This window comes from Ammospiza nelsoni, chromosome 11 (assembly GCF_027579445.1).
Source record: "Ammospiza nelsoni isolate bAmmNel1 chromosome 11, bAmmNel1.pri, whole genome shotgun sequence".
NCBI classification, from domain to species: Eukaryota; Metazoa; Chordata; class Aves; order Passeriformes; family Passerellidae; genus Ammospiza; species Ammospiza nelsoni.
In genome coordinates, this window is record NC_080643.1 from 18,888,239 (window position 1) to 18,911,472 (window position 23,234).

Genomic DNA, 23,234 nt, shown 5'->3' on the forward strand with positions numbered 1-23,234 from the left:
AATACAAAATGTGATTTGCCAGTGTCCTGTGTTGAATTAAAAAAATAATTAATTCTTCCTGCATCCATCTATTTTAATCATTCTTGTAAAGATTGATGTGAATCTTGCATGCTGAAGGGTTTCCTTCAATTGAACCCTACTGGATTTTAGCTTCAGTTTCAGATATTGGTGATGGGGTTCAGCATTTTTGGAACACCCCAGTTTATTCCCTGCCCACCCCACCGTGTCCAGCAGCTTGCTGATAAGTGGAGTCAGGCAGGGAGGTGGATTTGAGCGACACCAAAGACGCAAACTCTAATTTAAGGTTCTGTCACAGACATCTTTCATGAAAAATCCTTCCCTTAGGATTTTGCCTCCTGAGAAGCTGGGAGGCCTCAGGAACAAAATGTAAACATTGATTACCTGCTGCTGTGGAATGCAACAGGTGCATCTGGGATTGGTCTCGTGTGGTTGTTTCTAATTAATGGCCAATCACAGTCAGCTGGCTTGGACAGAGAGTCTGAGACAGAGCCTTTGTTATCATTCTTTCTTTTTCTATTCTTAGCCAGCCTAATGATGAAATCCTCTCTTCTATTCTTTTAGTATAGTTTTAATGTAATATATATCACAAAATAATAAATCAGCCTTCTGAAACATGGAGTCAGATCCTCATCTCTTCCCTCATCCTCGGACCACTGTGAACACAGTCATAAGGTTCAATGTCCAAGGCTGCTGTAAATGAAATAAAGGGTTGGGTTTTATTTCAGCTCAGCCTGTGATGTGATAATTACAGACATTACAGGGGCTGGGCAGGTGCTTCCATCTTCCTTCTGACAATGCTGAACCTTCCAGGCCTGCAGAGACCCCAGAGCTGCTGCCCTTGTGCACAGCAGCTGTGCATGGCTGAAGAGGAAGAAAACCCTCCCAAAGTCAGCCCAGTTCCACCAGGGCAGCTCTGGTTCCTTTAGAGCAGAGGAAAAGCATCCCAGCCCTTGCAGCTGGCTGCACATCTGCTCTCCTGGGAGCTGCAGGGGTGCTCTGGGGGCCTCAGGGATCCACTGCTGCCTCACTCACACATTCACTGTGCTTTAGGAGGGGCACAAGGCTCATTTGTGACTCTGTGACCCTCACTGGCTCTTGCCAAGGTGGTGGGAGGGTCTGTGTTTTAGGGAAGAGGGAGTGCAGGGGTCCCTGGGGGATTTGGGAAGCCCAGGAGAGCTGAGCTTGGGCAGAGCTGTGCCAGCCTGGCTCTGCAGGGGTGGGAGCTGATGCTCAGCAGCTTGGCCCCATCAAAGTGCACTCCTGGCACTCTGCTCCAGCTCTCCAGGGATGGGGCAACACAGGGAGCAGCCAGGAAAGGCCAGAGCTGGCAGGGAGGGAGGCAGAGATACCTGGGAGAGTGTGGAGAGAGCTGGGAGGTCCTGGTGCTCTTCACACAGAGCTCCAGAGGGGAACCCGTTTGTGCTGAAGCACCTTCAGATGTCCCAGCATCTGCTGCACTGTGGGAATTTATCGCTATAGAAATATATAAATTAAATGAAGATTTTAAATGCTAGAGAAGTGCCACAGAACACTCAGTTATGCCAGAATGTCTCTCCTTGCTCAGCCCTTAGGAGGGAAGGGTGGGAATGGCTTTTTTTTCCTCAGAGTGGTAGTATTGGAAATCTCCCAGTTGTTGTTTGTTTCTTCTCCTTCAGTTTGGGAGCAGACAGCCAAACACTTCTTTGCGAGTTTGTTGATATTTTCCTTGGTTTGCTGCTCTTGCCAAGCTTACACAACTCTGACTTCATGTGCTGTGTTCTGCTTTGCATTTCTTTTGCAGATGCTTTTCTGCTTATCTGTCTTCACCTTCCTGCTCTAACTGGCCATTCTCTATTTTTACCTTGCTTTCTTGGAAGATCTCTTTTAGCTGCCCTTTCTTTCTGCTTGATGCTTTCTAGTGCTCTTCCCCACCTTGTTTTCTCCTCTGTGCTGCTGCTCCAAGCTGCTCTCTTGTGCTTTTTCCCACTCCCAGTTACACTTTAAAAATCTTGAGCAACAGATTGGAGCACTGGCAGGACATTTGTCAGGACTCTGCAGGGAGGAGCAGAGGAGAAGAGATGAGCTCTGTTCCTTCCAGCTTCCTGTTGACACAAATTATTGAAGCTATGCTAATGGGAGACACAGCCACGCAGAGGAGATTCAATTTTGTGTCAAAGCATCTTCTGGAGAGCAAACCACAAACAAAAAAAAAAATGAATGTGTGCAAGAAGAGAGGCATTTTGAAAACCTATTTGCTGTAAATCTGGGAGATTTTCAGTGTTATTCCATGTTGGGTTTAAAAAAATTAATTTGAAATGATTATTTAAATGTGGGAAAATCCTGTGCTCGTTAGCAAAAGTCAGATTTGTACAATAATGCTGAGCAATGGGACAGAATTTGGCTGGTTATTGCTCTCTTTCATATGCCAGAGGGGATTTTCTTAAAGGTCACGGCTGGATGCCCTGCAATCAGGATGCAGCTCAGGGAGGGAAGACATTCAGGGACACCCAGATTTGATATTTTAGTCAGTTCTATGTGTTCCACTAGATCAAACCTGGGGCCAGCACTGAAGTCTCTGGTTCCAGGCACTGTGGCAGGACTGATCTCCCTGGCAGGGGAGGGCAGGGCAGCCAGAGGGTGCAGGGACCTTTTCCTGCATTTCCCTGCAGCAGGAGATGCTGCGTTCCCTCTCCCTGCCCCAGGAGCTCCCTCTGTCCCAGGCAGGGCAGGGCTGCTCCAGGGACGCCAGGACATGGTGGCAGGGCCAGGACAGCCCCATGGGATGTGTGGCAGTGTCTGTGTCAAATTCTGTCACCGTAGGACACGAAAAAACACAAGCACACACCGCTGTTCTCAAGGTGAAGAAAAAAGGGAAGTTTATTTTCTGACTCCAACATTTATAGTTTTCCAAAAGTGACAGTGGATTGGAGGGTGACAGTGCCACCTCTCCAATGACGCTGGACAAACCAACAGTCCAACAAATTTCCTCCATAAAGGAATGCAAAAGAATGAGTTATTTACAGAAAGCGTGTGAGAAAGTTCACTACAAGAATGTCAACATCAGAAGGCTTAGAAAATCTTAAAAAACCAAGGTGGCAAAATTCCATGTGCTCAACAGCAAATATTTGCCCCAGTGGCCAGTTCTGTGGCCTTTATCCATAGGAATTTTGGATTTACAGAAGAATATTGAATTTACAGATTTCAAGTGAAGTCAGAGGCCTGTGCATCTCCAGGTGCTTTTCCTTCAAGCAAAACTTTCTTAAGAATAAAAAAAAACCTGCATAAAAAAACCTGAATAAAACCTGTTTTAATTGTCTGTCAGCCAGTGAAGGTTTTGTCCTCCCTGCCTTGTTTTAGAGCAAAACATGTTGATGGATTTGTGGTGCAAGAGCTAATAGTAAATTCACAAAACTGTGTCAGAAGGAAGGTGAAAACATGGTAAGCTTTTGGGTCAAAAGACAATTTAAGACCATGTTTGAACATTGGACCGGAGCAAAATTCATAAATAAAACTACAAGTTTAAATACCTAACTAGAAATCTAAATGCATTAAACCTAGTAGTGTGTTTGCCCTTTGCACCTCTTTATAGAGATGGTTTGGTTTAATCTAGTCTTGGAATAGGAAAGGAATATTCCAGATTTCCTTGCTGATTTTGCTTTCCTAAAATAAGTAAGGTCACTTGAAATTCCTGGTTAAAAGAAAAAAAAGCAGAGATCCTTAAATAATAAATAAATCTCAGTGTGGTGATGATTTTTCTGTTCCACACAGCCAGTAATTCTCTCAGCTCTGTATTCATCAATCCTTGCATGCACTCTCAAGTGCTTTATATATAAACTGAGTATGGCAGTATTTTGCTTTGACCAGCATTTACTGCCATCAGGATAATTTAAAGCAAAAATGGAATTTTTTACTGCATTCCTGAATCTTGTAGTGGGTTGTTGCCACTCTCCCTGTTCTCCTCTGCACTAAAAAGCAGCAGTGGGAAATCTTGATGTCCATTATAGACTTTCATTGCATTGGACATTTCTAAGGGCAGGACATTCAAATGGACTTTTTAACTGTTTCTTACCTTCTAGTGAGAGAAACTGTTTTCAAACAGAGGCTGTGAAGTTAATATTCAAAGCAGGACTGTAAAGCTGGGGTTCAAGTCCTTTGTGTTATCTGCTGGTTCTGCTAGAGTAGAGACTCAGAATCTCTTGTGATTGATTAAAGCAAATATCCACATCACACCTGAAGGCCAGGTTATGGAAATTAAATCTGATCTCTTGTGCAATCTTAATATATAATTACAAAGGAAACCTGTGTGTTATACACTCTATTATATTATCTTAGAAAATATTTTTTCAGTTGAAATCTAGGTTATATCTGCTCCTTCAACGTGTGCCTGTGGTGACTCAGAGCTGAGGAGGATCAGGGGGTTACACTCCCCTTCCTGACACAGGAATCTGTCACCCATCCAGGAAAATCCTCCTGTGGTGATGGGCAATCCCCACCCCATCCTCTCCCTCTCCTCCAGTGCAGCTCTCCCCCATCATCTCCACAGCTCCCACCAGCACTGCTATTCCCCTCTGGCATTCCTGGATATTCCATTTCCACCCTCAGCTCCAGCCCCCTCTGAGATGGATGCAAAGTGTCCTGGTTTCCTTTTGGGGTGTGTGAGCACCACCCCTGCTCTCTGAGGTGTTTTTAGTGGTGGCTCGGTTTGAAATGCTGTGAAATCCCTGTTTGGGTATCAGCCATCCCAAGGATTCCTCTGGCTTTCTCTGCTGGGCCTAGCAGAGATTGGCTGGTGGTGTCTGAGGAGTGGCATTGCATCCTGGAAATCCATCCTGGAAAGCCACCATAAAAACCCACCCTGGAAACCTACCCTGGAAATCCACCATAGAAACCAAACATGGAAATCTCCACCCTGAATATCCACCATGGAAATCCACCATGAAAACCCACCCTGGAAAACTACCCTAGAAATCCAACCTGGAAACCCACTCTGGAAATCCAACCTGGAAACCCACTCTAGAAATCTGCTCTGGAAACTCACCATGAAAACCCAGCCTGGAAATCCACACTAGAAATCCACCATGGAACTCTCCACCCTGGAAACCCATTATGGAATTCCAACATGGAAACCCACCTTGGAAACCCACCCTGGAAATCCACACTGGAAATCTACCATGACAACACAGCATAGAAATCTCTGCCCTGGAAATCTACATCCTGGAAACCCATTCTGAAAACCCACCATGGAAATCCACTAGGGAAATCCACCCTGGAAACCCACCAGGGAAACTCACCCTGGAAATCCACCCTGGAAATCCCCACCCTGGAATTCCAACATGGAAATCCATCCTGGAAATCTCCATCCTGGAATCTCCACCCTGGAAAACCACCCTGGAAATCCAACCTGGAAAATCACCCTGGAAATCTCCACCATGGAAATCCACTAGGGAAATCCACCCTGGAAACCCACCAGGGAAATCCACCATGCAAATCCGCCATGGAAATCTCCACGCTGAAAATCCAACCTGGAAACCCAGCATGGAAACCCATCCTGAAAAACCAACCTGGAAACCCACCATGGAAACCCACCCTGAAAATCCACCATGGAAATCCACCATGGAATTCCAACATGGAAATCTCCACCCTGGAAATCTCCAGCCTTGAAATTCACCATGTAAACCCATCATGGATATCCACCCTGGAAATGCACCCTGATAATCTACCAGGAAACCCACCTTGGAAATCTCCCTGCTGGAAATCCAGCCTGGAAACCCAGCATGAAAATCTCTACCCTGGAAAACCACCATGGAAATTTCCACCCTGGAAATCTCCACCATGGAAATGCCCCCTGGAAATCTCTACCCTGGAAATCTCTATCCTGGATATCCACCATGAAAACCCACCCTGTAAATCTCCTCCCTGGAATTCCAACATGGAAATCCATCCTGGAAATCTCCACCCCAGAAATCCCCACCCTGGAAATCCACCATGGAAATCCCCACCCTAGAAATCCACCATTGAATTTCGACATGGAAATTCACCTTGGAAATCTCCACCCTGGAAATCTCCACCCTGGAAATCCACCTTGGAAATCTCCACCATGGAAACCCGCCCTGGAAACGCACCACTGATTCCTTCCTCTACAAGTGTCACTGAATTCAGTATTTTTATGGAAACCTCCTATTTGAACTGGGCCTCATCTGTAAAAAGCCCCACAAAGAAGAAAATCTCCTTCTGTTGCCATGAGCCCCAAACCCTCCTGAGAAGTGCTTAAGCACCATCAAAATAAACAACAGCACAAATGTTTGCCTGGTCAGATCACTGAACTCCCTGTTCCCATAGCAGTGGAATAAAGTATTTTTTATTCAGCATTTTCTCACTGCTGGAAGAGCACCCAGGAAGGAGTCCCCAGAGCTCTCATTTCCATCAACTTTTTCCTTCTCTAAATTTTCATTCCAAATAAAGGGCTCCAGAAGGTCTCTGGATCCAGGCCTCATGGGATTACTTTTAGATTATTCTTGTATACCAGGCATGTCTTGATCTGTGTTGTACCCTTGTATGCTCACAGGCTGTTTTCCTTCATTTTAATCCTCATGCCTTCCTTAAATCTCACTTTCCTCACTGTTTACACATTTTGTAAGTGCCTCTTCCACCAGCCAAAGGGTCTCTCCTTGCCAGATGCCTTCTTGCCCAATCCTGCAAGCCAGGAGATGTTTTTATGTCTCTGACTGTGACCATTTGCTGGTTCTTTGGGATTTTTTTAATCCTGTTTTTCCAACTGTTGTAGAAAACTTTTTCTCCCATGGATGCACTCTGCTAATCTGTAAGCCAGTTCAGCAGCTCTTCCAAGGGCATGAGGCTTTTATTTAAGACTTTTTTTTTTTTTTCCTGTAGAAGCTCTTAATGGTTTGCATCTCACCAGCTGTAATTCTAATGTGAAAATATTCCAGCAGTTAATAACATGGTGATTAGCAGTGGGAGAGCTGTGCCTCTCGCGTTGCAGCTCTCATGCTGCAGGGGAAGAGCTGGAGCTTGGAAATTCTGGATAGCCTTGGAAATTCTGGATAGCTGGGAAGGGCCAGCACAGCCCCAGGGCTGAGCAGCTCCATCTCAGAGCCCCAGAGGGTGAGGAGGGAGCAGGAAGGGATTGGGTGAGGAAAAATCAGCGGCAGCCAAAGGCAAGGGGGAGATGCTGCTGATCCTGGGCAGGGTTTGAGGGGAAAATGCACCAGGGACAGATCTCACCCGGGAGATGAGACCCCTGCACAGCCTCAGGAACACCTCCCTGGGGCACAAAACTCACCATGCAGGTCCATGGAAACGATCCTGGCATTCCCAGCCCCACTGTGCTGCCTTCGGCTTTGGGTCCTGCTGGAAAACCACTGGGATATTGGGACACAAAACAGATGATGGATTTTGGACCTTACTAGCCCAAGAGACTTGGTAACAGGATGCCTTGGCAAGAGCAAGCAGAGCTTTGAGGATTAAATCAAGATTGCAAGAAGATTCAATCAGAGGGTGCCACTGACGTATTTTCTGAAAAATGCTTTTGCTAGGAATTTTCTGCTGAGAAGCTGAGAGGAGCTAATAATAAATAATAACTGTAAACAATAACTATTTAAATAACTGTAAATAATAACTATTTGATGGCTGTAGAATGTAGTCTAGAGATGGTTTACCAACACACACATCTTTGATTGGTTTCATGTAAATTGTTTTTACTTGGTGACCAATCACAGCCAGCTGTGTCGAGCTCTGAGTTTGTCACTTTTTTTTTAAAACTTTCTGATGTTTCTTTTTTCTTTTTTTTAGAATAGTTTTAGTATATAATTTTTAATATAACATGATAATATAATATAATTAATATAATATAATATAATATAATATAATATAATATAATATAATATAATATAATATTTTCTATTCCATTAACATCCCATGTCTGTACACATTTGACATTGGACTAGATAATTCAGTAATTTATAATTTTAAAAGATGATGTTCCTGCCCAGGACTGGTGTTCAGCTGCTGAAAAGGAAAATAGAAAAGCATATCATCCAAATCCCACTTAAAAATTGATAGAAGGTCATTGAAACTTAAATGAAATTCTTCTTTATAAATAGCCCAGCAGCAATCAGGGAAAATAAAACAGATTTATGGCAATTTATGCATGTACAGTTAGAATGCTGAAATTTGGTGTGAATAGGGGCTGAATTTATCAGGGTGCATTTTGGGGAGGAAATGATTGACAGGAGATTCCCAGATTTGTAGACATGGAGGTGGAGCAGCATCTCAGCAGGGGAAAGGATAAATCATCCCCCAGCTGTGGCACTTTATTTCTCTCTTTTGCCTCAAAAATTCAAACTTGCTTTTCCTACCTGCTGTTTCCAAGCTGAATTACTGGATCAGAGGACACTTTGGAGTGTTGCAAGTCTGTTATATGTGGCTGATAATATATTATTTTAAGTAAACAAGCATTTGCTAGCAATTAATCTCAATTACAGCTTTCTTGCATGAATGACAAAACCCCTACAAAAAAAAAATGCCATTTTCTCAGTGTCTTCCTCTCCCTTCCAGTGAAAATGGAAAAGAAAATAGGGAAAGAACCACAGGAAACACAGTCATATGACTTTATTTTTCTTTGGAGTTTTTTACTTAAAGAGAGGTAAATAGATTTATTTTAACCTAACAATTGCTTGGCAAAAATAATGTACTTAATGGTCAGCATTTTCTTGTGGAGTTTGGAATTTGGCTCTTGCATCAGAACTGAAATATTGAGTAAGTTGTCAGGAATCCTGTTCACAAACCACCTTACTTTGGTAGCTGTGAGAATATTTCCTTTCCTTGAGGCCTGGTTTGCACAGCCCACAACCCAACTCCAGTTCCTCAGGCTTTTGGTGAAGACTGCTCATCATTAAGGCATTTTCCATTGGCCTTCCGGATTTAAAGACGTATTTTACCAAACCTAAGTAAACACCACTAAATTAAACAAGTCCTCTCGGCCAGCTGGAAATGATGCAAGCAACGCTTTCATGAGGTTTTTGTTTTTTCCCCTTTAAACAGTTTTTGCTCTGCCTGCCCCCTGAGCCTCTCCTCAGAGTAGGTATTTTATCTGCATTATGGACAGAGGTGTGTTGTTCTGTGCTTTTTGTGCTGTTTGCAAGCAGCAGATCCCACTATTGAGCGTTGTGCTGGGTTGTTGGTGTCCCATGGTGGCACAGGGACAGCTGAGCACATCCCTGGAACACGTCCTGCTCCTGGAACCCTCAGCCCGGGCTCAGGAGGGATTTCCTCTCCTAAATATCACCAGAGGAGAGGGATCTGCTCTGCACAGAGAGAACAGCCCCAAAGGCATCTCTATTGCACAAAGAGTTCTCTTGGTTCACGTGTGAATGTTCTGTGTGAGGCTGCTGCAGTCCAGAGTACAGGCAGGCAGGGTGTGTCATGGCAGCTTTAAAAGGATATTATATCAGAATAATCTGTAAAAGCCACGAATAGAATTGGCATAACAGGGAGCAGTTTGAATCATCCTCATCTTTGGTGGTGGGGCAAAAATGGCCACATGTTATACCAGAATATTTGATCAAAAATATGAGTAGGAATGGCATAACAGGGAGCAGTTTAGATTATCCTCATCTTTGATGGTGGGGCAAGAATGGCCATATTTTATATCAGAATATTCTATGAAAATATTAATAGGATTGGCATAAGAGGGAGCAGTTTAAATCATCCTCATCTTTGGTGGAGGGATAAGAATATTCTGGTAGTACATGTGGTGTTATATCAGAATATTCTGTAAAAAACATGAATAGGAATGGCATAACAGGGAAAATCAGCCCCATCCAAGAATGGCCATGTGTTATATCAGAATATCCTACAGAGAACATGAATAGGATTGGCATAGCATGGAACAGTTTAAATAATCTCCATCTTTGCTGGTGGGGCAAGAATGGACACGTGTTATATCAGAATATTTGATAGAAAACATGAGCAGGAATGGCATAACAGGGAGAAGTTTAAATCAGCCCCATCCAAGGATGACCATGTGTTATATCAAAATATTCTTTAAAAAACCTGAATAGGAATGGCATAACGTGGAGCAGTTTAAATCATCCCCATCTTTGATGGTGGTGCAAGAATGGCCATGTGTTATATCAGAATATTTTATAGAAAATATGAGTAGGAATGGTATAACAAGGAGCAGTTTAAATCATCCTCACCTTTGGTGGTGGGGCAAGAATATTCTGATATAACACATGGTTTTATCAAAACAGGGAGCAGTTTAAATCATCCTCTGCTTTGATGGTGGTGCAAAAATGGCCATGTATATATCAGAATAGTCTGTAGAGACCTTGAATAGGAATGGCATAACGTGGAGCAGTTTAAATCATCCCGTCTTTGGTGGAGGCACAAGAATATTCTGATATAACATGTGGTCTTATATCAGAATATTCTATGGAAAACATGAGTAGGAATGGCATAACAGGGAGCAGCTTAAATCCTCCCCATCTTTGGTGGTGGGGCAAGAATATTCTGATATAACATATGGTTTTACATCAGAATATTCTATAAAAAGCATGATTAGGAATGGCATAACAGGAAGCAGTTTAAGTCATCCCCATCTTTGGTAGTGGGACAAGAGTGGCAATTTTTTATATCAGAACATTCTGTAAAAAACATGAATAAGATTGGAATAAAAGGGTGCAGTTTAAATCACCCCATCCAAGGATGGCCATTGGTAATGGCTCGTGTCTGCAGCCTGGGAGAGGAAACTTCTCCAGTTTGTTCCTCACCTGCCCTGTTAGCCTGACACAGTTACTTTTATCTCTTTGCCAGCACTGCCAAATCAGTGTCAGGAAGGTGCCAGCTATTAAATTAATGATAAATATGCCTGGGCTTTAGGTTTAAGAGGACAGAAAAGGCAAAATTATAATGATTTTCTCATCACAGAATCATCTTCAAACATACAGACAGTGAGATATTTGTAATTCAGTATTCCCATGTATTTCATCTCCTGTACCTGTGAGGGTTTAATTTTTCAAGGTGTTGCTCTGTGTTGGTTTGTAGATGAAGTCTCAGCTTGGGTGGATTAAAGGCCTGTGTGAGGAGGAGGAGGGAGGATGCACCCCTGGATCTGCTGAGTTCATCAAACACCCAGGACAAGAAGCCAAAGGTCCTGAGCAGGAGCTCCTGTGGGCACAGTGTGGTTCCTCTCCTGAGCTTTGTTTTCTCTGCTTTGTTTTGCAGTTTGCCCAGCTGGTGTCTGTCTACAAATCTTTGGGCCCAGAGAAGTTCCCTCTGATCGAGCAGACCTTCTACCCCAACCACAAGGAGATGGTAGGTGCAAGCAGCAGGGCTGAACCTGCTCCCCGTGCCTCCAAAACGGGGAATGGGGGTCACAACCCCCTTCTCCCATTTTCTGCATGCTCCAAAAGCCTTTTTGGCAGTTTTGGGAGGGGATGGGATGGGGTGAGCTCTTGAAATCAGTGTGATGGTGAGCAGGAGGGTGCTCACGTGGCACAGTGGTCACTTTCCAGCTGCCCAGCTGCAGATCTCAGAGAGATTAAATGCTTTAAAGGACACTGAACGGCTCTGAAAGTGCAGGAGTCACTTCCATGATTGGTTTTCTCCCAGTGTTTTCCTCCCTGGTGCACTCACAGTGTGTGTTGGCTTTGGAGGGGATGCACTGGGCACTGCAGGGCTTTGAATTCAGCCAAAACCAGGCTGGTTGTGACTTGGGATCTTCCGGTACCTGGGCTAACGCTGATTCCCAGTGCTCCACAGACAGAAAAAGAACAAAAATGAGGCTGACAGAGTCCAAGGAGCACCTGGGTGATGGTTTTAGGCTGTGGTTCAGTTTTAGGCAGCAGTGAGGAACAGGGAGTGGGACACAATGACCCCTAAGGGATCCTTCAAACTTGAGATTGGCTGTAATTTTATTGAAAAAAGCAGAGCTTTTAGGAGCATTGCTAAACTGCAGTCCATAGAAACAATAAACATTTCATTTTGGGGCAAGAAATAATGTTTCAGACTTATGAGTTTATATGGCATATTTTTCTGAGTGTAGCAACCCTGTAAGTGGTTTTGCCTGTCTTAATTCCTTACATTGCTCATTAAAGTCAAAACTTGTAAGTTATTTCTCTTTTTTTGAACTTCTGAATGTCATTCTCCACAGTCAAGTAATTTTTTTTACATATTTCTATGGTAATGTAGAGCAAATGAATCCATTTGGGTATTGCATTGCCACTGAGAGCTGCTGCAGGAGCTGCCTGTGATGACACTCATTTGTTTGGTTTTATTCCTCCCAAAGAAAGCATCTGGAAATTTGTGGCTTGGGAAATAATCAGGCAGTGTGGTACAAGACAACATTTTGTTTGAATTTCTGGAAATCAGAGTCTCCTGATGCTGCACTGAAACCTTATCATGTTATTTTGTTTTGGGTTCTCATCACTTTATCAACGGCTGCCTCGCTGGCATTTGTCGATGCAGAATTTGGCAATGACGGTTTTGAATATTTTTCTTGGTGTTCCTCCTGCTTTTTCTCCTTCCCTTTTTGTTCTCCAAATGGGAACCTGGAGCTGTCCCCCCCTCCAGTGCAAACCAGCTCAGGGGGGATGTGGGGAGAGGGAAAAAGCCCCAAATTCCCTCTCTGGGAATTGAGGGTCAGCTGAGCGTGCCAGAGGTGCTCCTTTCATCCTCTGCTGGTTTGTACTGAGGCTTTGGGCAGTGCAAGGTAAATAAACAAAGATTCCATTCTTTTGTGTAAAAACAGAGCCGCTTTAATGAAACACTTTTGGAAACAGAAACATTCATCCCAGGCTGATCACAAAAAACGCTGTGAGGCTTTTTGAACTCATTGCTGGCTGAGTCATACCTTCATCCTTTCCCTCAGTAATTAGTTCCCTTTATTTCACTGCATTCCCACTCCTCTGTTCTCTGCAAAAACCACAAGGATTTTCCAACATAATTGCTGAACAATTTAATTAAAACCTATCTGGAACGCTGAGGAAACACCAGCAATATTCCAGGTGGGGATTTTTTTTTCCCTGTTCACCTATGCAGGCTCCCTTCTTTCGTCTTTTCCCTTCTCTCACCAAAAGTCATGTGAGCCATTTTCAAATTAAATTAAAATGCTGCGCCAGGCTGTGTTTCTGTTCCACTCTCTCATGTAACACAAACACAATTTCAAGAAGGAAAAAGAAAACATTGTAAAAAGAATCTGCTGTTGATAAGGCATCAATGCCACTACAGTAAAAATCCTGATATTAAAATAACATATTCAGAATGCCACATTGTAGTCAAGGCTTTTGAGAGTCTTCCTCAGGGAAAATAAAATCTCATTCTGAGCTGCATTTTGTAAAACTTTCCTTGCCACATTTATTGATATGAGGGGAAAAAAACCAAATCTTGGTACCACCCATTGTGGGGAGTTTGGGCAGATTTCTGCTCAGCCAGAAATAAAAGTAGACATTGTGAAACACCTCATTTTATAGCAGGAAAAGTAGGAAATTTTTAAAAACTAATTGTGGCATGCAAGTTGTATTACAGTCTGTCCATAAATATCAGAGAAAGCATTTCTTTGTGCAAGGTGCCCAGAGAAGGCAATGTGGGCTGGGTAAGTCGAGGTTCAGGTCTAATTACTGTAAAACTGAAATAGGACCAGAGCTCTGGGGAGCTGAAAAGCACAAAATACCTGTTTGCTGTTATCCAAAAGGCCCCATCCCATCAAAATGGATTTGGGGGCAAATGCCACAGGACTGGTATTGAATATTAACCACTGAATATTAACCATTAAATATTAATCATTGAATATTACCCACTGAATTTTAATCTTTGTGGTTATTAAGCTCTGTAGGCTTCTCTAGGTATTGGTTTGATCTGACACAACGAAATAAGGCCTGGCTTTGAATCTTTATGGAAATTAATAATGTAAATGCACAGCACTGTCAGTAAATAGCTCTCCCAATAATGTCACTGTAATATCAATGATTTTCAGAAGAAATTTAGCTTTTTATTCTTTTTGTTTGATTTATATTAGTCTGTGGTCCAAACTGTTAGTGCCTAGGAAATTTTTGTTTTGTCTTGAGTAAAGTAGAAAACAAACTGGGCTTTACATTTGGCAGCACATAGATATGGTTTTAATTTAGGGTTGTAAATTAAAAGAGCCAGGCTGATTTATAGTAAATAAAAAGTGAAATATTGGCTTTTATGTGTTAAGGGACACTTATTCCTCAAAGGATAATGACACGTTTTCCTGTTGGCCCTGCATCATTTGCATTTCACTGGAAATGTGTAAACTCAGTCACAGAAAAAGTAAATCTCTTTTAGAAGAGCATTTCCAAACCTGTCCTTGAGATAGTAAAACCTGTCAGAAAAGGCAAATAATGGAGATCCCCATCCTGCCTGAGGGCTCTGCCCCCTTTTTCTGGGGCACAAATAGTCTGGACTTTGGGATTTACACTTCCCAAAGTTTCACCACTGTGAACTGAATTACTTTTATCAACTTAAATGCGTGTGTGAAGGATTAGTTACTAACTCATCAATTCAGGAAAGTTACAGACAAAATGTGCTGTAACCCTTCTCTAGTTTGAGTTCACAAGTAGCCAAATTCACTGACAGGGTATGGTGGATGCTCATGAATGAAAAACAATTAAATCCTATTAAACAGGGTGAAACATCTGAGAGCTTCCAGAAATCATTGCAGTGTGAGTTATGCAATATTTATTGCATGTATTTTCAGGTGAGTTTCCAAAGTTTTAATAGTGCTGGGGTACAAGTACTGGTCATGTATTTAGGGAGGTTTTAAGGGCTGCAGCTGCCCTGAGAATGGACGTGGTTTGTAGCTCTGAGCAATTTTAACCTGTCATCATTTGGGCTTGGAATTTGTTCCATGGAAAACTTAAATCCATGGATTAATGCTTTAACCCATGGATTAAAAATCTGGCTTTTCCTTCAGCAAGGTGTTGTTAGTCCATAGGAATGCTGTCTTGGGAATGGGGTTTTGATTATCAAGGCTGTTTCTTAATTTAGTTATCAGTGGAAGTTACAGCTCTGTGGATAAAGGAAGCTGTGACATAAGGAAAGTACAAAATGTGGAGCACAGATTGTTTTAATCACAGAAGTGTTCAACTCGATTCAACACACAAGGAAATATTTGTGAATCATTTTCTTTTTTTAATAGCACATTGTTATAATACTTTACATATACACTGTACAATAATTCTTTCGTATCCAAGACTTTCATACAGAAAAAAAAACAAAAATAGTTCTATAAAACATTCTGTAGTTCATTGGAAAGATTTGGAATAAAACACGGGGGGCTCTTAACCTGCAGGTGATCAAAACAGGGGGCAAAATTCTGGCAAAATTCGTTCTGGAACATTTGTATTGGAAGAAATTCTGGCAAAATTTGTTCTTGAACATTCATATTGGCAAAATTCTGGCAAAATTCTGGCAAAATTTGTTCTTGAACAGTTGTATTGGCAAAATTCTCACAAAATTTGTTCTTGAACATTTATATTGGCAAAATTCTGGCAAAATTTGGTTTTGTACATTGATATTGGCAAAATTGGCAAAATTCTGGCAAAATTTGTTCTTGAACATTGATATTGGCAAAATTTTTGTTCTTGAACATTCATATTGGTAAAATTCTGGCAAAATCCTGGCAAAATTTGTTCTTGAACATTTACATTGGCAAAATTTGTTCTTGAACATTTGTATTGGCAAAATTCCGGCAAAATTTGTTCTTGAACATTCGTATTGGCAAAATTTTTGTTCTTGAACATTCATATTGGCGAAACTGACAAAATTCTGGGAATATTTGTTCTTGAATATTCATATTGGCAAAATTGGAAAACATTCTGGCAAAATTTGTTCTCGAACATTCATATTGGCAAAATTCTGGCAAAATTTGTTCTTGAACATTCGTATTGGCAAAATTCTGGCAAAATTTTTGTTCTCGAACTTTCATATTGGCAAAATTCTGGCAAAATTTGTTCTCGAACATTTATATTGGCAAAATTATGGCAAAATTCATTCTTGTACATTTGTATTGGCAAAATTCTGGCAAAATTTGTTCTTGAATGTTCGTATTGGCAAAATTCTGGCAAAATTTTTGTTCTCGTACACTCATATTGGAAAAATTGACAAAATTCTCGAAAAATTTGTTCTCGAACATTCATATTGGCAAAATTTTTGTTCTTGAACATTCATAATGGCAAAATTGGAAAAAATTCCAGCAAAATTTGTTCTTGAACATTCGTATTGGCAAAATTCTGGAAAAATTTGTTCTGGAATGTTCATGTTGGCAAAATTTTGGCAAATTTTTTGTTCTCGAACATTCATATTGGCAAAATTGACAAAATTCTCGAAAAATTTGTTCTCGAACATTCATATTGGCAAAATTTGTGTTCTTGAACATTCATAATGGAAAATTGGAAAAAATTCCGGCAAAATTTGTTCTTGAACATTTACATTGGCAAAATTTGTTCTTGAACATTTGTATTGGCAAAATTCCGGCAAAATTTGTTCTTGAACATTCGTATTGGCAAAATTTTTGTTCTTGAACATTCATATTGGCGAAACTGACAAAATTCTGGGAATATTTGTTCTTGAATATTCATATTGGCAAAATTGGAAAACATTCTGGCAAAATTTGTTCTCGAACATTCATATTGGCAAAATTCTGGCAAAATTTGTTCTTGAACATTCGTATTGGCAAAATTCTGGCAAAATTTTTGTTCTCGAACTTTCATATTGGCAAAATTCTGGCAAAATTTGTTCTCGAACATTTATATTGGCAAAATTATGGCAAAATTCATTCTTGTACATTTGTATTGGCAAAATTCTGGCAAAATTTGTTCTTGAATGTTCGTATTGGCAAAATTCTGGCAAAATTTTTGTTCTCGTACACTCATATTGGAAAAATTTACAAAATTCTCGAAAAATTTGTTCTCGAACATTCATATTGGCAAAATTTTTGTTCTTGAACATTCATAATGGCAAAATTGGAAAAAATTCCAGCAAAATTTGTTCTTGAACATTCGTATTGGCAAAATTCTGGAAAAATTTGTTCTGGAATGTTCATGTTGGCAAAATTTTGGCAAATTTTTTGTTCTCGAACATTCATATTGGCAAAATTGACAAAATTCTCGAAAAATTTGTTCTCGAACATTCATATTGGCAAAATTTGTGTTCTTGAACATTCATAATGGAAAATTGGAAAAAATTCCGGCAAAATTTGTTCTTGAACATTCGTATTGGCAAAATTCTGGAAAAATTTTTCTAGAACATTCGTATTGGCAAAATTCTGGAAAAATTTGTTCTGGAATGTTCATATTGGCAAAATTCTGGCAAATTTTTTGTTCTCGAACATTCATATTGGCAAAATTGACAAAATTCTCGAAAAATTTGTTCTCAAACATTCATATTGGCAAAATTTTTGTTCTTGAACATTCATAATGGCAAAATTTGAAAAAATTCCGGCAAAATTTGTTCTTGAACATTCGTATTGGCAAAATTCTGGAAAAATTGTTCTTGAATGTTCATATTGGCAAAATTCTGGCAAAATTTTTGTTCTCGAACATTCATATTGGCAAAATTGACAAAATTCTCGAAAAATTTGTTCTCCAACATTCATATTGGCAAAATTTTTGTTCTTGAACATTCATAATGGAAAATTGGAAAAAATTCCAGCAAAATTTGTTCTTGAACATTCGTATTGGCAAAATTCTGGAAAAATTTGTTCCGGAATGTTCATATTGGCAAAATTCTGGCAAATTTTTTGTTCTTGAACATTCATATTGGCAAAATTGACAAAATTCTCGAAAAATTTGTTCTCCAACATTCATATTGGCAAAATTTTTGTTCTTGAACATTCATAATGGCAAAATTTGAAAAAATTCCGGCAAAATTTGTTCTTGAACATTCGTATTGGCAAAATTCTGGAAAAATTGTTCTTGAATGTTCATATTGGCAAAATTCTGGCAAAATTTTTGTTCTCGAACATTCATATTGGCAAAATTTTTGTTCTTGAACATTCATAATGGCAAAATTGGAAAAAATTCCGGCAAAATTTGTTCTCGACCTTTCGTATTGGCAAAATTCTGGCAAATTTTATTCTCGTACGTTCATATTGGCAAGAAGGGGGTTTGTTGTGCCTTGGAGGACGCTGCCAGCCCTCTGTGCAAAGCATAACAGAGCAGAGCAGGTGCCTGCAGGAGGTTTGTCCCTCGCCCTGCAGCGGTGCCAGCCCCACGGGCCCTCTGGGGACACGGTGCTGGTTTCTGGGCCGGAGGGATGGAAGGAGCCTCCCAGGGCGGTGCTTGAGGGGCCGTTGGGCGCTCAGGGCTCGCTGATGTCCATGAACTCCTTCTCGGGGGGCGGCCCGCCCCGGTACCAGCTGCAGGTGCCATCGCTGCGGCGGATGCAGGCGTAGTGGCGCGCCTGGTGGCCCTGCAGCCGCCGCTCCAGCAGCCAGTCCGTCCACAGGCACTCGTTGGGCGCCGTGATGGAGCAGGGCACCGAGTAGCACGTGGTGATCTGGGGAGACAAGCCGGCCTTCAGCACCCTGCAGCCTGCCTTGGACTGGGGGTGTTCCCAAAAATGGGAATTAACGGGGCTTGTTAATGTCTATCTGCGCTGCACTCACCTTGCATCTTCTTCTTCTTCTTCTTCTTCTGAATGGGGGTTTATTCCCAAAAAAGTGTTTATTTACATCTATCTGCTCTGCACTCAGCTTGCAGCCTCCCTCGGACTGGGGGTGTTCCCAAAAATGGGAATTAACCGTGCTGGTTTACGTCTATCTGCTCTGCACTCACCTTGCAGCTTCCACTGAATAGGGTTTATTCTCCAAAACAGTTGTTTGTTTACATTTATCTGCTCTGCACGCACCCTACAGCCCCCCTTGGACTGGGGGTGTTCCCAAAAATGGGAATTAATGGTGCTTCTTTACCTGTATCTACTCTGCGCTCACCTTGCAGCTTCCTCTGAACCAAGGTTTATTCTCAAAAAGAGTGTTTATTCAGATCTATCTGCTCTGCACTCACCTTGCAGCCTCCTCTGACCTGGGCTTTATTCTCAAAAATGTGAATTAGCAATGTTAATTTACATCTCCCCGCTCTGCACCCACCTTGCAGGCTCTCTTGGACTGGGGTTTATTCCCAAAAATGGGAGTGAACGGGACTTGTTTATGTCTATCTGCGCTGCACTCACCTTGCAGTCTCATCTGAATTGGGGTTTATTCTTAAGAATGTGATATCTACATATCTATCTGCTATCTATCTATCTGCTCTGCACTCACCTTGCAGCTTCCTTTGAACCGAGGTTTATTCTCAAAAATGGGAATAAATGGTATTTATTGACATATATCTGCTCTGCACTCACCTTGCAGCTTCTTCTGACCTGGGGTTTATTCCCAAAAATGAGTTTATTTACATCTATCTGCGCTGAACTCACCATGCAGCCTCCCTTGGACTGGGGTTATTCCCAAAAACAGGAATTAATGGTGCTTATTTACCTGTATCTGCTCTGCACTCACCTTGCAGCTTCCTCTGACCTGGGCTTTATTCTCAAAAATGTGAATTAACTATGTTAATTTACATCTCCCTGCTCTGCACTCACCTTGCAGCCTCCCTCAGACTGGGGTTGTTCCCAAAAAATGGGAATAAACAGGCCTTGGTTACATTTACCTGCTCTGCACTCACCTTGCAGCCTCCTCTGACCTGGGCTTTATTCTATAAAATGTGGTATTTACATATCTATCTGCTATCTATCTATCTACTCTGCACTCAGCTTGAAGCTTCCTTTTCACCTGGGCTTTATTCTCAAAAATGGGAATTAACAGTGTTTATTTACACTTATCTGCTTTGTACTCACATTGCAGCCTCTTTTTCAGTGAGGTTTATTCTCAAAAATGCAAATAAATGGTGTTTATTTACACTTAGCTGCTCTGCACTCACCTTCCATCTTCCTCTGACCTGGGCCTTATTGTAAAAAATGTGAATAAACACTGTTAATTTACATCTATCTGCTCTGCACTCACATTGCAGCTTCCTCTAAACTGGAGCTTATTCTCAAAAATGGGAATAAACGGTGCTGATTTAAATTTATCTGCTCTGCACTCACCTTGCAGCTTCCTCTGACCTGGGCTTTATTCTCAAAAATGTGATTAACCATGAGTAATTTACATTTATCAGGTCTGAAATTACTGTCAGACTTGCAGCTTCTTCTGAACAGGTGTTTATTCTCAAAAATACAAATAAATGCTGTTTATTTACATTTATCTGCTTTGCACTCACCTTGCAGCTTCCTTTGCACCAAGCTTTATTCTCAAAAATGTGATTAACCATTCTTTATTTACATTTATCTGCTCTGAAATTACTGTCTGACTTGCAGCTTCCTCTGAACTGAGATTTATTCTCAAAAATAGAAATAAATGCTGATTATTTCCATTTATGTGCTCAGCACTCACCTTGCAGCCACAGCCCATCTGGTACCTCTGGTTCAGGCTCTTTTTCTGAGACAAGGATAAATCATCCCACGGCTCAATGTAGTTGCACAAGTGGATCAGCACTTTGCCATCATTTAAAATTTGGCCTGCAGCATGGAAAACACAAAAAATCAAAGCAATAAAAGTGTTTTCTAAATATTAGAAGTGGAAGAACACCTTGAGCTTTTAACTAATTGCACCAAATTAGTCATACTCTAAATTTTTTAAAATTAATTTAATTATAACAGAGAGAATGTTCTCCTAATTGCATGCTTTGGATGGATGTAAAAGATTAAAAAAGGATATTTTTTTCTAAAGATGTTGGTAGTCTGCCAGCAAGGGGTGGATGCAAATGCAGTTAAACTGGATTTTAGGAGTGTCTAGAAACATCTGTAGTTTTCTCATTGTGCACCTTTGCATTCCTGGGAAAATCAGTACTGTTGTTTTTAATCAAATAATAATGGAAAATACTGAATCAAAATTCCTTCTATTTACTGATTATTGACCTTCCCTTCCTTTGGAACTGCTCTGAGTGCTGCAGGAAGGGTGGAAAATGTGTCAGGTCACACTAAAACTAGAGCTGAACACAATTTTTACATCCTGCTGTGTTTGTATTTAGTACATAAACATATTCCTTTGCATATTTTAGCAAATTCACTCCAAGCAGCCCCTTCTGAATCCCCAGGAACACTGATTTTTTTTTTTCTTTGCTCCATTTTACCTGTTAGAAGATACTGTTTTTTGTTGTTGGCTTCTAGTTTCACTCCACAGAGTGATGAATCAAAAGGGGTGTAGACATACTGGACATCCTTGAGCTTCTCAAAGCCTTTAAACATCTGAAAATGATCAGAAACAGAGTCAGCAGTGGAAAACAAGCATGAAGAAACAGTTGTAAAAAAGAGCTGGAAGAGATACAGGGTGAGTCTCTTTAAGGAAGGCTCCAAAGCCTGAATTAATGTGAGAAAACACCAAGAACTGGACTTTTCCTCTGCACTTAATGAAATTCATCCAAGAGTTTTAGGAGGGAATTAAGTAGGTCTTGATTTTTTAAATTATAGCTTTTTAAATGTGCTTTTTCAGCGTATTTCATGGATTGTTAAAACTTTCTTTTCAGTTTATATTCTAGTGGCACATTCCATTCAAGGAGCAATGCAGAGACAGCAATCACCCTGACTAAAAATGCAAATATTTCTCAGTGTATTCCTCTGGGGAATTTTCTCTTGGTCAGTGGAGTTGTTGGGGTCTCCTGGGACACCAAATGTGCTGAGGAACCGAACATTTCCTGAGCATTGTTTTCATTTTTGGTCACTAAAATAGAGCGATTCTCCATATCCCAAATTCTCACCAGTGGGACCATCAGAAATGCAGGGATGAGGGGAGAAAGATGAGAAGGACTATATCTAATTAGAAGCTTAATTAATTACTTTATTATACTATATTATACTATATTATTTTATACTATTATACTATATTATTTTATACTATTATGCTATATTATTTCATACTATAATACTATTGTACTATATTATTTTATACTATAATAACATTATTTTGTACTCTATTACACTGAATCTAAGCAAGCACTCAACTCAATTGTTTAGGATTTTGTGACTGTCAGCCAACAGTCCTGACACACACACTTGGATTCAATTCAGTGAATCAAAACACTCACACCAGAATCTAATTATTAATTCTTTCCAGGTAAACAATCTTCCACAATGCATTCTGCTTGTTTTAAAACAAGACAGGAGTAAAAATTTGTTTTAAAACAACTACTGGAGCAGTAAATGAGATAAGAACCGGTTTGTTTCTTTCTCTGAGGTTCAGAGCTGCCATTCCCAGAAGTTTCTTTGGGAAGCTGTGCCTTGCTTTTCTCTGTGAAGAGAAACGCGGCTGCATGGCACCTTCTCAAATAACTGCTGGAAAACTTTGCCCACCCCTCAGGATTCCCGCCCTGCCAGCCCCAAAACGGAGAGATTTTGGGATCAAAACCCTTTCCAGGCTTAACCAGCAGCTTCAGCCCCGAGAAGAGATGAGAAATGAGGCATTAAAAGATGCAAACAAGCCGAGCAGTGTCCAAGGTGCTGCTGGGTGCCTGTCATCACCTCGTGTGCCACCGCCAGCCTTGGTGACATCATGCCACGTGCTGGCAGCTGGGGACAATGGCAGGGCCTCACAGCTCTGCCAGTTGCAGCTGCTGTCCCTGGAAAACGTGTTTGTGTTCCTCGGGCCCTCCCAGGGGATTTAAATAGCACAGGCCACTAGAAAATACTCTGTCATATGTTGGTTTTTCTGAGGCTCTGTTTATGGACGGGGGAAGGAAGCCAAGGCTGCTGTCACCGCGCGGCCGAGCCAAAAATATGAGCCGGGATTTGAAACGCTCTGGGGAATAAAACAAACAGGTCCAGACGGACCAAAACACAACCCAAACTGGCACCCTGGCCAAAGCAGCAGTGGGAACCACAGAAAATGTGCAAAATGAAGGGGGAAATGTGTCTGTGCAGGGAGCTGTGCAGGTCAACTTTGCCCCAAGCTCTGTCCACGTTCAGAAACCCTCAGGGCCTGGTAGGGAACAGATTTTCCATGGATATCTCAGATTTGGCCTCAATTTTGGAGGTTTTGTGCAGACAGCACACCTTGATTTAGCTATAAATCTGCTAAATACCCACAGCAATGCATAATGGAGATTTAGTTATTATTTAAATGAGTTTAATGTTTGTTTTGTTGCAGGTTTTTTGGTTGCATTTTC

General features: G+C 41.2%; 2 protein-coding genes across 2 annotated transcripts in view; one reads left to right on the plus strand and one right to left on the minus strand.

Annotated features, from left to right (window-relative positions):
- Positions 1-23,234, plus strand: part of SYN2 (synapsin II) — a 191,479-nt gene that overhangs the window by 89,060 nt on the left and 79,185 nt on the right. Inside the window, exon 5 of the mRNA XM_059480012.1 lies at positions 11,245-11,334. Coding sequence (XP_059335995.1) covers positions 11,245-11,334 — 90 coding nt within the window. The remainder of the gene's footprint in view (positions 1-11,244; positions 11,335-23,234) is intronic.
- Positions 15,151-23,234, minus strand: part of TIMP4 (TIMP metallopeptidase inhibitor 4) — a 33,319-nt gene continuing 25,235 nt past the window's right edge. Inside the window, exons 3-6 of the mRNA XM_059479830.1 lie at positions 21,207-21,321; positions 20,468-20,592; positions 17,500-18,537; positions 15,151-16,744 (exon numbers count right to left, since the gene is read on the minus strand). Of these exons, the coding sequence (XP_059335813.1) occupies positions 18,340-18,537; positions 20,468-20,592; positions 21,207-21,321 (438 nt within the window). The 3' untranslated portion in view covers positions 15,151-16,744; positions 17,500-18,339. The remainder of the gene's footprint in view (positions 16,745-17,499; positions 18,538-20,467; positions 20,593-21,206; positions 21,322-23,234) is intronic.